This window comes from Molossus molossus, unplaced genomic scaffold (assembly GCF_014108415.1).
Source record: "Molossus molossus isolate mMolMol1 unplaced genomic scaffold, mMolMol1.p scaffold_m16_p_19, whole genome shotgun sequence".
Taxonomy (NCBI): Eukaryota; Metazoa; Chordata; class Mammalia; order Chiroptera; family Molossidae; genus Molossus; species Molossus molossus.
The window spans coordinates 29,491,645-29,505,218 of NW_023425354.1; the positions used below are offsets into that span (position 1 = coordinate 29,491,645).

General features: G+C 48.2%; 1 protein-coding gene across 1 annotated transcript; it reads left to right on the forward strand.

Annotated features, from left to right (window-relative positions):
- Positions 1–2,867: 2,867 nt before the first annotated feature.
- On the forward strand, positions 2,868–3,278 carry LOC118634662 (60S ribosomal protein L32-like). Its single transcript, XM_036269352.1, has one exon. The coding sequence runs from the start codon at positions 2,868–2,870 to the stop codon at positions 3,276–3,278; it is 411 nt and encodes a 136-aa protein (XP_036125245.1).
- The last annotated feature ends 10,296 nt before the right edge of the window (positions 3,279–13,574 follow it).

Genomic DNA, 13,574 nt, shown 5'->3' on the forward strand with positions numbered 1-13,574 from the left:
CCACCCCTCCTGCCAGCTGGACATTCCAGTTCACTTTGACACACACACACACACACTCTCTCTCTCCCTCCCTCCCCCTCCCCCTCACTGTTCCTCCCATAACCAAATTCAGCCCAAGGAACTGGACCCTTAATAAACAGTACTCAGATTGGAACTGTGTGGAATGGATACATGTCCAAGACTTGGCACAGCAAGGCACAGCCCTGGCTCCATGTTGCACACACTTCTACTCAGATTCCCCAGAGTCTGGGATTCTGGGGACTGACCTCACCATTCAGGGGCATGGTTTTATCCTGTGCCTGTGTGTGTGTTTCCAAATAAGTCTTTAATTCTCCTGTATTCCTTTGGATTGGGAAGGACAGCAGAGATAGAGTAGAAAGGCAAGGGGTTGAGAGCCCTTAAGCTCTGGCCAGAGAGTGTGTGTGTGACTGTATGGTTGTGAGTGAGAGATCATATGCGTGGGTATGTAAGTGTGAATGGTGTGAGTGTGTGTGGATGTGTGTGTTTGATCCAAAATCCATTCTCTTTGTCAGTAGGTTGTTCTAGGCAACAGGGCAACGCCTTGTGCAAATCCTGGGTGGCCTAAATCTTGGGCCAACATTGACTGACTGACTGACTGACTGACTGACTGACTGACCGAGGGTGGGTCCTTGCTGGAAACCAGGTCAAGCTTCAGTGGGTGCTTTCCCTTCCCCCTCTTTTCTCACCAAGCAAACCATTGCCCAGGGGAAAAACCTGCCTGCCCAGGTGATGCAAACCTGGGACAACCTGGGACAGAAACCCTGGGGATGTCCCAGAATCAGGGAACCAGCTATGTGCCTGGGAGAAACTCATCCTCTGCTTTCCTAGATCCTTTCCGGTTCTCTAAAAGGTCAGCTAACTTGCCTGAACACTCCCAGAGCCTTGATGTCTTGGGAAGGGTGAAGTCTGAACTAATTTGTTATATGGGGGAGATGGAGACAGAGAGGGTGAAGCATGATTCAGGGCTTGGTTCCATGGATTTTTTTTTTTTCCTTTATTGATTTTAAAGAGAAGGGAAGGGAGAGGGAGGGAGAGATAGAATCATCGATGAGAGAGAACATCGACTGGCCGCCTCCTGCATGCCCCCTACTGGGGATCAGGCCCACAACCTAGGCATGTGCCTTGACCAGGAATCAAACCAGCGACCTCTTGGTGCATGAGTTCATGCTTAACCACTGAGCCATACCAGCTGGGCAGATGTATTTTGCCTCAGGTTCTATCTCTACCTCACTACTCCTTATTCCAAGGAAAGGAAATATGTATTAAGTACCAACCATATGTCAGGTATTATGCTAAGTACATGACACATTACCTCAGTTAATATCCACAACAACCCTATGCTGTAGGTTTCATTCTTACTTTAGAGATGGGGAATCAGAGACTTAAAAGATGTTGATTAACTTGCCTAGGATGTTCCAGAAACTAGGCAATTTACTGGAAATGTGTTTGCATAGCACTTTACTTAAGAGTAAGATGTCACATCACCTTGTCCAGGTAGCTCAGTTGGTTAGAGAATCCTCCTGATGTACCAAACTTGCGGGTTCGATCTCCAGTCAGGGCACATATAAGAAGCAACCAATGGCCCTGGCCAGTTTGGCTCAGCGGTTAGAGTGTCGGCCTGCGGTCCAGAGAGACCCGGGTTCGGTTCCCGCTAAGGGCACGTACTTCGGTTGCAGTTTGTCCCCGGCCCTGGTTGGTCGTGCGGGTGGCAGCCACTCGATGTGTCCCTTCACGTCGATGTTTCTCACTCTCTTCCTCTCTTTCCCTTCTACTCTATCCTAACAAAAAAATGAAAAAATGTCCTCAAGTGAGGATAAAAAAAAATAAAAAAATAAAAAAAAAAGAAGCAACCAATGAATGCATAAGTAAGTGGAACTACAAATTGACGTTTTTCTCTCTCTCCTTTCCTTTCTCGTTCTAAAATAAAATTGTAAAAGTTACCCAAAAAAAGCACAAAATAAAATAAAAGTTATAAAAAAAAAGATGTCACATCAAAGGATGGCAGAGTTGATGGAGATTATTGGAGGGGAATAATGCTTTCCCAGCTATCTCTTGGAACTACCACTATCAACGGCACAAAGAAAATGGCACATGTTGGGAATTCAACCCCAGGCCTGAGGATAAAAGTCTTTCCACCAGCAAGACTGCCCTTCCTGAAAAGAATGATTACTTCCGGTGGAATGTCTGAGCAGCAGGCTCATCCTGGTGTTTCCTAAGCAATGATGGTGCTTGGAAGTGAGGTGTGTCCCCAAGAAGAGAAGCCTGAAGTACTCCTTGGTCCTGCCCCACAGTACCTCAGCTTCCCAGAACCTCTCTTTTAATTCCAACCACATTTCCTCTTCCCTAAACTCCTTCTCTTCCTCCTATCTTCCCCTGGTCTGGTGTAAATATAGAAGGGAGTCAGCATAGGATATGACAAATAAGCAAACTTCCACATAGATTGCTACAGAGGTACTGAAGCAGGCATCTAAACTCTCCTCTCTCCCAGACTTTGTGTTCTACAGCTGGTGATGAGGGGAGAGGGGCAGGTAGGTCCAGGCCCTTAAAATTTTTTTTTTCTTTATTGATTTTTAGAGAGAGAGAAATGGAGAGGGAGAGAGAGATAGAAACATCGATGAGAGAGAACATCGATTGGCCTCCTCCTGCATACCTCCCACTGGGGATCTGGCCCACAACCTGGGCATGTGCCCTGCCTGGGAATCAAACCAGCGACCTACTGGTGCATGGGTCGATGCTCAACCACTGAGCCACACCAGCCGGGTGGTCCAGGCCCTTTAAAGAGCCATGGTGCCTCCTTCCAGTGGATGTATTGAGAATGGATTGGGAGCAATCTTCTACTCGGCACCATGGCTGCCCTCAGACCCCTCGTGAAACCCAAGATTGTCAAAAAGAGGACCAAGAAGTTCATCTGGCACCAGTCAGACCGATACGTCAAAATTAAGCGGAACTGGCGGAAACCTAGAGGTATTGACAATAGGGTGCGCAGAAGATTCAAGGGCCAGATCTTGATGCCCAACATTGGTTATGGGAGCAACAAGAAAACAAAACACGTGCTGCCCAGTGGCTTTCGTAAGTTTTGTGACGTTCACAACGTCAAGGAGCTTGAAGTGCTGCTGATGTGCAACAAATCTTACTGTGCTGAGATTGCTCACAACGTCTCCTCAAAGAACCGCAAAGCCATTGTGGAAAGAGCAGCCCAGCTGGCCATCAGAGTTACCAATCCCAATGCCAGGCTGCGCAGCAAAGAAAATGAATAGACAGCTTGTGTACACATTGTATTTGTGGTAATAAAACCATAAAATTCTGCCAAAAAAAAAAAGGAATGGATTGGTTCAGTGACAGTGTGGAAAGCCACCAAGGACAGACAGAAGTTCTGTAAAAAGCACTAAGGAAACAGCATCCCACTTCCCCATTCACCTGCCTGAGAGATGTGTACCTCTAAAAACAGCCCTTCAAAAGCCACCTACCGTCCGCGGCTAATGCTTCTTCAGCAGACCCTTTGGGGAACCTGAAGGAGGGTCCCCCTTTTAGAGCCCAGAATCCCACCGACATCACAGGATCCAGGAGGTGGCATGGAGTGTCCTTGGCAGTGGCAGGCTAATCCCCAAATTGCCCTCTTTCTGGCATGGGATTCCTCCTACTGGGTTGGGGGACAGTGGCATCTAACACATATTGTGCCAGGGTCATCCTGTCCAACCTTTGCTATGCTGCTGCTGCTGGAGCCTACTGGTGGTGTCATTTTCCAGGTCCCTGCACCTGCCCATTGGTTGTTCTTGAGCCTTTGTAGGACTGAGATGCAAGAGAATATGTGTGGGGAGTATTACGGGGGTGTGCTTGTGTGCCTGCCTCCTTTTCTACTCTTTACCCCAAGATTTGTCTCAAACCCTCTCCTTATCCAGCATCTCTCCCCAGTCCCTGGGCCTCTGCAGATCTCCATGTAGCTGCCTGGGGAGACTAGAGGCTCATGACAGTCCTCGTGAGCAGGATGGACCTTTGAGGAACCATGGCCTGAGCAGGCATAAGGGGCCATGTGTAGCTTCTGGGAGGCTTACATAAACACTGGCTGGGATGGGGAGGGAAGGGGGTTGCAATGGGCTGCCCAGGAAAGAAAGCAACCCTGCCCCGCCAGCTCAGCCTGCATGGAAAGAGGAACAAGGCTCATTTTTCCCTCCTCTCATCCTCCTCCCCTGGTCTGCAGCTGTTAGTTGGGCTGGAAAGACTGCAATATCTTGGGGGAGAGGGGCAGGGGACGGAGAGAGAGACAAATTTGGGATCCCTCCCCTTCTTCTAAATTGGGGGAGGAAGGGGAGAAGCAATTTGCCAAAGAGATTTTCAATGCCACAGGAAGGAGCTTTGTCTCATTAGAATGCGCATTTGCACCCTGAAAAAAAAAATCTGTGCTGGTTGCAAAAATGCAGACGTGTGTAGGGGCCCAGTGGAGATTAAAAAAAAAAAAAAAAAAGCGCTAGCTCTGCAATGCAGGATCTGCGAAGTTTTGGTGCCATGAGGAAATGTGGGTCGTGCTCATTTCATTTGCTTGTTCCTGCTAACCTACTGTCCGCCTGACTCCAGCACAGTCTCACATCTCAATAAGAGGCATTGCTGCTCAGAAACAGGGTCATGGGCGGGGGGCTGGAGCAGAGGGCTGGAAGTAGGGGTCTGGGAAGGTCTAGAGTGCTCAGAGAAGGATCCCATAGGGCTGGGAGGGTCACTTTCATGAAGGATGGAGGCTGAACTTGTCTTTTGCACCCGTGTTTATTCTCCAGCTGGACCCGGGTTAGTGTGAAGTTCTTCTAGAGCTCCTCTCCCCTCCCCCTCCCCTACCCTCAGCTCCTCCCTACCCCTAGTTGGCAGAAGGACTTTCTCCTTCCTGTCCACTAACTCCTCAGACCACTGCTACAGAAAGAACCCTTGCTTCATGTCCCTGACCCCACAAATCCCTGAACTCTCCTTGTTGTAATCCTGGAATGGGCTCTTGCTGCATCTCTGTGTGGTGTTCTCCTTCCTACAAAGAGGGGGCCAGGCAGTCTTATTTGGGGAGCCCAGGCTGTAGAGAAATTAAGTCTTGGCTCCAGGCTAACATTAACACATCAGCTCAAGGGCTGTCTGGGACCATTCTGTGCTCTTGGCTTGGGGAGGCCCTTTGTTCATTTGGGACCTAGGGTTCTGGGTTGTTTAAATGCCAAGGGGCTGCCTGGGAGGAGACTATCCCTGGAGAAACCATGTTTCTTTCCTAAGTGTTTGCTCCCCTGGTGGCTCAGGAGAGACAAAAGGAGACAGTAGCAGGATAAAGAGCCAGGAGAGGAGGAGAAGGGCACCCAGTGTCCTTCACTCCTTCCCCTTCTTTCCTCCTGTTTCTCCGGCCAGCAGAGGACAGGGCCCAGTGTGTTTGTGCCGGCTCGAGGCTCACGCGGGCTGCCAGGGTCACATGGGCTGGGCATGTGCAGCCTGCTCCATTTCTACCACAACAACTCGCTCATAAACAGCCCGGCTGCTGCTGGCGGTGGCGGCTGAGACATGTGCAAGCGAGGGGGTGGGGCACGTGGCCCTGCCCGAGCCAAGGGAAGGCGAGCTCAGCACTGCCTCTCCCTCCCCACACTGGGGCTGCCTCGCCACAGGAAATTCCTAGTGCTCCCTTGCTGCTGCAAAACATGTTTTTGGGAAGTGACTTTCAATAAGGATGGAGTTAATGGACTATTTAAAGAGATAGAATGAGCGGGTAATTAGTCGGGACTGGCTTCTACTCTCCTTGCCCTGTCTTTCTTACATCCCTCTACTCACTCCAGGGGGTGGAGGGCTGAACAGGAGTCCCCAGGTGTTTCCAAGTCTCACCTGTTTCTTCCTCCCAAATTTTATAAAATTGAAACCATCCAGGCCACCATGGTGAGTGGTGGGGTGAGGTGCTGGGGTTCCCTAAGGCGGTGGTCCCAGAATTAGTAGCAGAGTCAGCATCACCTGGGAACCTATTAGAAATGTAAATCCTCAGGCCCCACTGACTCAGAAACTCAGAGGCTAACAATCTGAATTTTAAGGAGCCCTCCAGACGATTCTGATGCCCGCTGAAGTCTGAGAACCATTTTTTGTTCCCTAGCAGTCAGTCCCTTAGGAGAACCTAGCCCAGGATCTGGAGTCCACTTTCCCCTTTTGTGCTGCTTCCTTTCAAAGTTTAGCTAGAGAGCCTTGGCCAGTGTGGCTCAGTTGGTTGGAGCGTCATCCTGTACGCCAAACGGTGGCAGGTTCAATTCCCAGTGAGAGAACATACCCAGGTTGCGGGTTTAGGTTCGATCTCAGGTTGGGACTCATGTGGGAGGCAACCAATCAATCTCTCTACCCCCCCTTCCTCTCTCTAAAATCAATTTAAAAAAATAAATAAAAAAGTTTGGCCAGAGAGCATAACCAGATACAGTCTGACTCAGTGTAAAAAGCATTTATTGAGTGCCTACCTATCATGTGCAAGGATTCTGGAAATAAGGGCAAATGAGTAGTGGGAAGATGAATAGCTGAGATCTGAAAGGGGAAGGGAAGGTACTGGGGGAAGAATAAGGGGAAGAGAAGACTAGGATTGTAATTGTTTATCTTTTTCCACTTACCTATTTTTCTTCCTGCTCTGAGGCTCCTATTAGAGCAACTGATTGGGGTTTAAATGGTTTTGAGACTGGAGGTAGAAATTGGTCCCTTGTCTGTTTTTGCTGGTCATGGGGACCCCAGGCTAGTTGTAGGTCCTTGACTCCCCATGCACAACTAAAATATGAGCAACACACACACACACACACACACACACGCTCCCTGGGATCTTGGAGGCAGGGGTAGGGAGAGCCAAGAATAGGAATGAGGTCCCAGAGGGTTGGAAGTACCCCACAAAATGAGTTTAACAGATAACAAGCAGGAAAAAGTCTTTCAATGGGGGAGGGTGGGGACAATCTTGGCCTATTCCAGCTTCCTGAGACCCAAAAACTGTGACCAGAAGAAGCAGAGGGTCTCTAAGGCAAATCACAAAGGCTCCTGAGAATGAAACCTGAACTTGGAGAGCTAAGTGACTGGAGAATGTGGAATTGGGGATCAGATGGGTTCCCTGACACAAGCAAACAGAACAAGGGTGGGCATGGGTGGAAGGGGTATTTGGGGGCAGGTGGAAGAAGCCAGGGATGGGAGCCTTGCTCAGCCCCTCTCATCTGGCCTTCCCTCCTCCATCACATGCAGCCTCTCAGGACCACAGCTCTCCTTACTGTCTCAAGTGTGACCAGTTGACTTCCGGCCTCTCCCTGCTTCATTTTTTTGAGTAATATGCTTTCCCCTGATTCTCATAATGTCCTTTCTTTTTCTTCTCTGCAAGGTTTCCTCTCTGCCTGAAAGGCTCTAGGCTCAAGGAGCAGACATCCCTGCAGGCTCAGCTGCAGTGACCTACATCAGCTCTCCCCAGGCCCAGGGTGTGGGGGCTGAGGTTTCAAGATAGGAACTTGGGAATCTGGCACAGGTCTACAGATGATGACGTTAAGAAGACAGGCTGCAAAAGTGTCACAGAAAGGGTTCATCCATCCAGCGCCAGCTGAGCCAAACACTAAATGTTGAGAACTGCAGTGGAGAAATATTGACTTTTTTTTTTTTTGGCATGTGCCCCTAGTGGGAACCGAACCTGGGACTCTCTGGTCCATAGGCCGACACTCCAACCGCTGAGCCAAACCAGCCAGGGTGGCTTTTTATTGATCAGTGGTACCACCCAGAAGAATGGGGAACTAATGCTCAAAAACTGGCATGTAGGTTACAGATTACAAAGGGCAAAATCACAAGACACTGTGGGTTAGGGCTGTGCTGGAAACTAATTGGCTGGAATAATAAATAATTTCTTCACGTCTTAAGAACAGTTCTGAGGTCTTTTCCAATGTTCCTCTGTCCAGTTTCATGGAAAAGTAGCCAGGGAATAGTTCCACCTTAGGGCTCAGGAACTGAAACATAACTTAGGTCAAGATGATATCTTTAGCCTGCCATAGGTCCAGACCGTGTGATCATTGGTCAGGACTGGACCACTGTTCTGCTGCCTGGAGGGTTGCTGATTATTCAGGGGAAAAGCTAGGTCTCAGGCAGGGTGGGAGGAGAGAAGGGGAGAGGGGGGAGAGAGAGAAAGAGAGGATTTCTAGGATTTAAAACTAATTTAATGAGTCATAAGGACTCTCAATTTCCAAAGTGGAAGGAAGAAATGGCAAGGCAGGGGGCGCCACAGGACTGAGTTCTTACTTGGTCATTTGTAGATGATATCAGAAGACTCTTTAACCCCCAAGTGCAAAAACATTTCTGAGCAAAACCCCTTTCATAGGTGCCAGAAGTCTCTGACAGGCCTGGTCTCTATTCATTAAATTTGAGAGTGGTTTCTGCTGCTCCCCATTCTTGCTGAATCCATCCCAGTCTTCTGCAACTGGCTGGAAAGGTTTCCTTGGGCATGATATGGAACAATGAGTTCAGATTTCAGCTGATTTATTTCATGGACATGGAGGCTGAGTAGAGGAAGTCAGATATGCAGTAATCCACTCCCAGGCTTTACTATATAGAGACACATGTACTTCCTTAAACCCATAGGTTCTAAAAAGGATCCACAAGGAACCCCAGAGCCAAATTACTATTAATAAACCCCTTACCTCAGGACCCTAGCAGCTGAACCTCTCTTTCTAGGTACAGGCCTTCTGGAACAGGGAAGGCAGGTTCTGAAATAGGTGCTTTTTTCCCTATGAACCACAGTGTTTAGGATGCCCACTGCCTCTAGATTGTGGATGTTTTGCCCTGGCAAGGAAACTCTATTGTGGGGGTAGGAAATTAGGTGGTGGTGACAGAGAATAACAGATGAGCTGAGAGAGAGAGAGAGAGAGAATGAGCTCGAGCTGGTGAGCAAGTTGTGCAAAGGGTGGCTCTCCTGTCCAAAGGGCTTCCCCTCAGCCAAGCCCCACCCCAAAGCCCAGGAAGTCCACATCTTGGCACCCGGCCAGGGTGAGAGCATTCCTCAGGACTCTGACAGGCTGGGGGGATGGTGGTGTGTTCCCACCGCCAGGATGGGGGAGGGGAAGGAAACGCGCAGTGGAGGAAATGACCACAGAGAAGAGGGTGAGGGTAAGAAGTGGGGAACTGGTTCTCTGCCACGAGTCCCTTTTAGAGAGAAAGTGGAGACTGGACGCTTCCCAAGGGCCACAAGAAGGGTCTGCAGTTGACCCCTAGGTCACCTCTCTGCTTAGGGTCATTACTGACGTCCCACACTGTCCTCTAGAGAGTCTCTCGCTCTCTCTCCCCCTTACTCTCTCTCTTACTCTGGGCTGTGGTTGTGCTCGGGAGCCCCCTAGTGGTGAATATCGGGAACTGCAGCGGGGCTGAGGGAGGAGTCCATCGGGTCTCCCTCTGTCTCTCCACCGAGGCCCCTCCCTTTCCTCCCTTAGGGCCAGGACTCTGGAAATAGCACCTGATAATGGGAGCGCTGACAGATGCTGAGTTATAGGAAAGCAAGTGTCTTCCCTAGTCCTTAATGTTCTAGCTTGATCGCTTTTGGGCTGTTTTCCTGGAAAACAGGATACTATTTCTCTATTTGCCCTAGGACTCCTCCCATCCCTCCCACAAATGTGTAACATGCCACATGCTTCTTGGCTACAATGAGGTCCCCCTCCTTACACCCCAAGATTTGTAGCTCTTGGGCTATCAACTATTTATGACTTCTATGATTTGGGGTTTTTTTTGGTGGTACATGCCCCTAGCGGGAACCGAACCCGGGACTCTCTGGTCCACAGGCCAGCGCTCAACCACTGAGCCAAACTGGCCAGGGCATGACTTCTATGATTTTGGAGGGACACATGGCCCAGGGATCATTCTGATTCTAAATCCCTTCTTTACCCTTCCTTCTCTGAGTACTACCTGAAGTATATAGAACTCTTTCTCCCAGTCAGCCTCCAACCACATACCTTTCATCACCTCAATTCCCTATCCTGTCTCTCACCCCCCCCCCCCCGACACATGGGAAAAAGGAGTGGGGAGGAAAACGGACAAGGCCTAGGTAAGAATTTTTCCCAAGGAAACTGGTTCCCTCTGTTTGGCTTCACTTACCCTATTTTCTAGCTTTTCCTGGTTAGTCCCCTTGTTCTGTGCATCAAGACTTCCCACTGAACTAATTTTTCTGTTCTGCCCACTCTCCCTTCCTCCAACATGATCTTCTGGGGTTCTTCCCATCCATGGCAAATGTTCCCAATGCTGAGAGAGGAGGAGACTCCATTTTGGAAATAATTTATGTCAGCTTCAGGAATTTGAGCCTATAGAGGGAGAACTACTTCGTGGTTTTGGGAGAAGGGGAAGTAGTGAAGAAGGCAAAAAGCAGAATACTCAACCTAGGAGAGGCTGTGTTCTGGCTATCCAACCCTTAATTAAAGAACTCTTGGTTCACCCTGGCAGGTTTGGCTCAGCAATCAGAGTGTTGGCCTGTAGACTAAAGAGTCTTGGGTTCAATTTTGGCCAAGGGCACATGCCTTGGTTTCAGTTCAGTCCCCAGCCCTGGTAAGGGGGGGTCGTGTGGGAGGTGGCCAGTTGATGTGTTTCTCTCACATTGATGTTTCTCTCTCTTTCTTTCCCCTTCTATTCTATCTGATAAATGATAAATGGAAAAATATCCTCGGGTGAGGACTGAAAAAAGCACTCTTGGTTCTTGTCTGTGGTATCTGAGGATCTCAGAGAGCTCTCTCTGCCAAAAGCTGCCAGCATCATCATTTGCCAACATCCTGAAGAACTCTAGGGGGAAATGGAGGTAGAATAGAGGTAGCCAACTTTGCAACTAAGGATTAACACATTATCCATCTCTACCCCCAAAGTAGTTTTTTCTTTTTTTATTATTATAAAATTGATTTGAGAGAGATTTGTTGTATTTGTTGTTCTACTTATGAATACATACATATATGTATGTATATATGTATTCATAAGTAGAACAACATGAATTTTTTTTCCTTTATTGATTTGACAGAGGAAGGGCGAGGGAGAGAGAGATAGAAACATCAATGAGAGAGAACAGTGATTGGCCACCTCTTGCATGCCCCCACTGGGGATTTGGCCCACAACCTGGGCATGTGCCCTGACCCGGAATCGAACTGGTGACCTCTTGGTGCATGGGTCGAAGCTCAACCACTGAGCCACACTGGCGGGGCCTGATTGATTCTTGTATGTGCCCTGATGGGAGACGGAACCAGAAGCTTTGATGTGTCAGTAGGACACTCTAACCAACTAAGCTACCCTGCCAGGGCCAAAGTAGTTTTCTTTTATGATATCCCTTCTCTTGAATTTGCCTCATCTTTTGTGTGATCCTTAATGTTATTAATCAGGGAGCTATGTAGATATGAAATCGTTTTAAGCACAAGCAGCCACGTTCTCCTATTGTACTCCAGCCCTCAATCAAATTCCCTCTCCTCCCCAGGCTGCTGCTCCACATTCACCCTGAAGGGGGCACTTTTGTTAAGTCGTTAGTTGGTGCCAGCGAAAAGGGAGCCCCAGGAAGGAAACATAACAATTGGTCACGTGCTGGGGGTGGGGGTTCCCGAAGTGTTTGCTGGGACGGGGAAGGGAAGTCCACGTGGAGTGGGCGGAGCTCACTGAAAGTTTTGGCGGGGTTGGCAAAGGAAGAAAAATACCCAATTTTGAGTTGTGATTAAAAAAAAAAAATCAGAGGGAGGGTGTGTCCTGCCCACGGAGAGGCCTAGCAGAGGGGAGAAGGGGAGCGACACATGAGCATCCAGCTTGTGGACGCCTGGAATGCAGGGTAGGGTGTCTGCGAGAAAGAATTCTGGAGCACGGGCCCAGCGTCGGAGCCGGAAACTTCTGTGGCTCCATGCTGGTTCTCCATCCCCCATCCTCCCGAAGAGGGGAAAAGTGGCCTCTCCACCAATGGGCTCTTTTTGGTGCCATGTGGGGCTGGTCTAATGCCAGCCACGCAACCCCAGTCTTTATTTACCTTTCCACGAGCCTCAGGAAGCCGCCCAGATGAATCCTCTCTCCCTGGGAAAAAGCCAAAACAAGCCTCCTCTTTTTACCACCTAGTTCTGCTCCACTGTTAGCAGGAAAACACAGCTTCATACAGTCTTTGAGCCGGAAGGAGCCTTAAAGATGATATATTTCAGTTTTCTTGGGGCTGGGGGAACCAAGACCCAAACAGGTAAAAGGGCTTGCATGCTCCTTTCATACCATAGGCATTCCCTTCAAAGAATGTAGGTCAAAGAAAGGGAATTCCACTATTTCAAAAGCCCTAGAGGAACGGTGAATGTGTTGGCTTTAACTCCATTTGCACCCTTAGCCAGAGGGCAAAAGGGAATGATCATTATCCCATTAGAAATAAAATAGGCAGAGAATTGTTTAGGGACTTGATTTATGGGTCCTACCAGTTTCCTAGGTTTCCTCACAGCTAATAGCTCCACTTTCTCCCTCTTGGACTTTACTCTTGGCCGTCTAGTGTTCTTGTATGTCTTAGTTCAGGGATTACCACAATTTAAAACCTAATGGTGTGGAAGCAAGAATTCTCCTCCCTTCCTAGAAGTTTCTCTTCCCAGGTTTCAGGGTTCTGGTGGATTATTCACCTTATCCTGTGACTCAAGATCAAGATCAGACTTCCAATCCCAAGATTCTAGCCTTTTGACTTTGGGGGAGAAAAGCATGCTTTCACTGGAGCAATGAAATACTAGACTTTGTATTTCAGAGCTGTAAAGTTTCCAGGGGAAAAAAAATGTGGGGGACTGTTGTAAGATTGCCAGCTTTTTATTTCGCCAAGTAAGGACATTAAAAAATTACCTCCACTAGTTGCTATTTACTATCACCATCATTTTCATACATACAAAAGAGGAAGCATGTGATCTTAGAGTAAATAAGTCCTAGGCCACCCTACATTGACTTACATGGTACTGTATAGTGCGTGCCCCCCCCCCCCATTTTGTTGAAGATTGGTTCCAGTTTGGTTAAATTGGTCTCTAGACTACAGTCTGAGTGCCAAATCCAGTCCACTGCCTGTTTTTGTATATACCACAAGCTAAGAATAAGCTCTGAATTTTTAAATAGTTGAAAAATCTGGAATAGTATTTCATGACACATGAAAATTATATGAAATCCAAATTTCAGAGTTCCTAAATAAATGTTATGAAATGGTGGAACTGTGATTGCTGCTTGGTCTCACACTAGAGTCTTTGCTTTAACCACTATATTGCCATACCACTAGTACCTTAACCACTCATCATCAGCCACACTCATTCATTCATTCACATATTATTTCTTTTTGCTACAATGGCAAAGTTGGAGACCCCAGGGCTGTCAAAGCCTAAAAATATTTACTATCTGGATTTTTAAGAATAGGTTGGCCAACTCCAGGTATAGACTCCAAAGCAGTTTTTCAAACTGGAGGTGCATCAGAATCACCTGGAGAGCTTGTGAAAACAGACAGCTGAGTCCCTCCCTAGAGTTTCCGATTCATTAGGTCTAGAGTGGGGCCTGAGAATTTGTATTTCTAACAAGTTCCCAGGTGATGTGGATAATGCCAGCCTAGGCCCACACTTGGTCTAGTG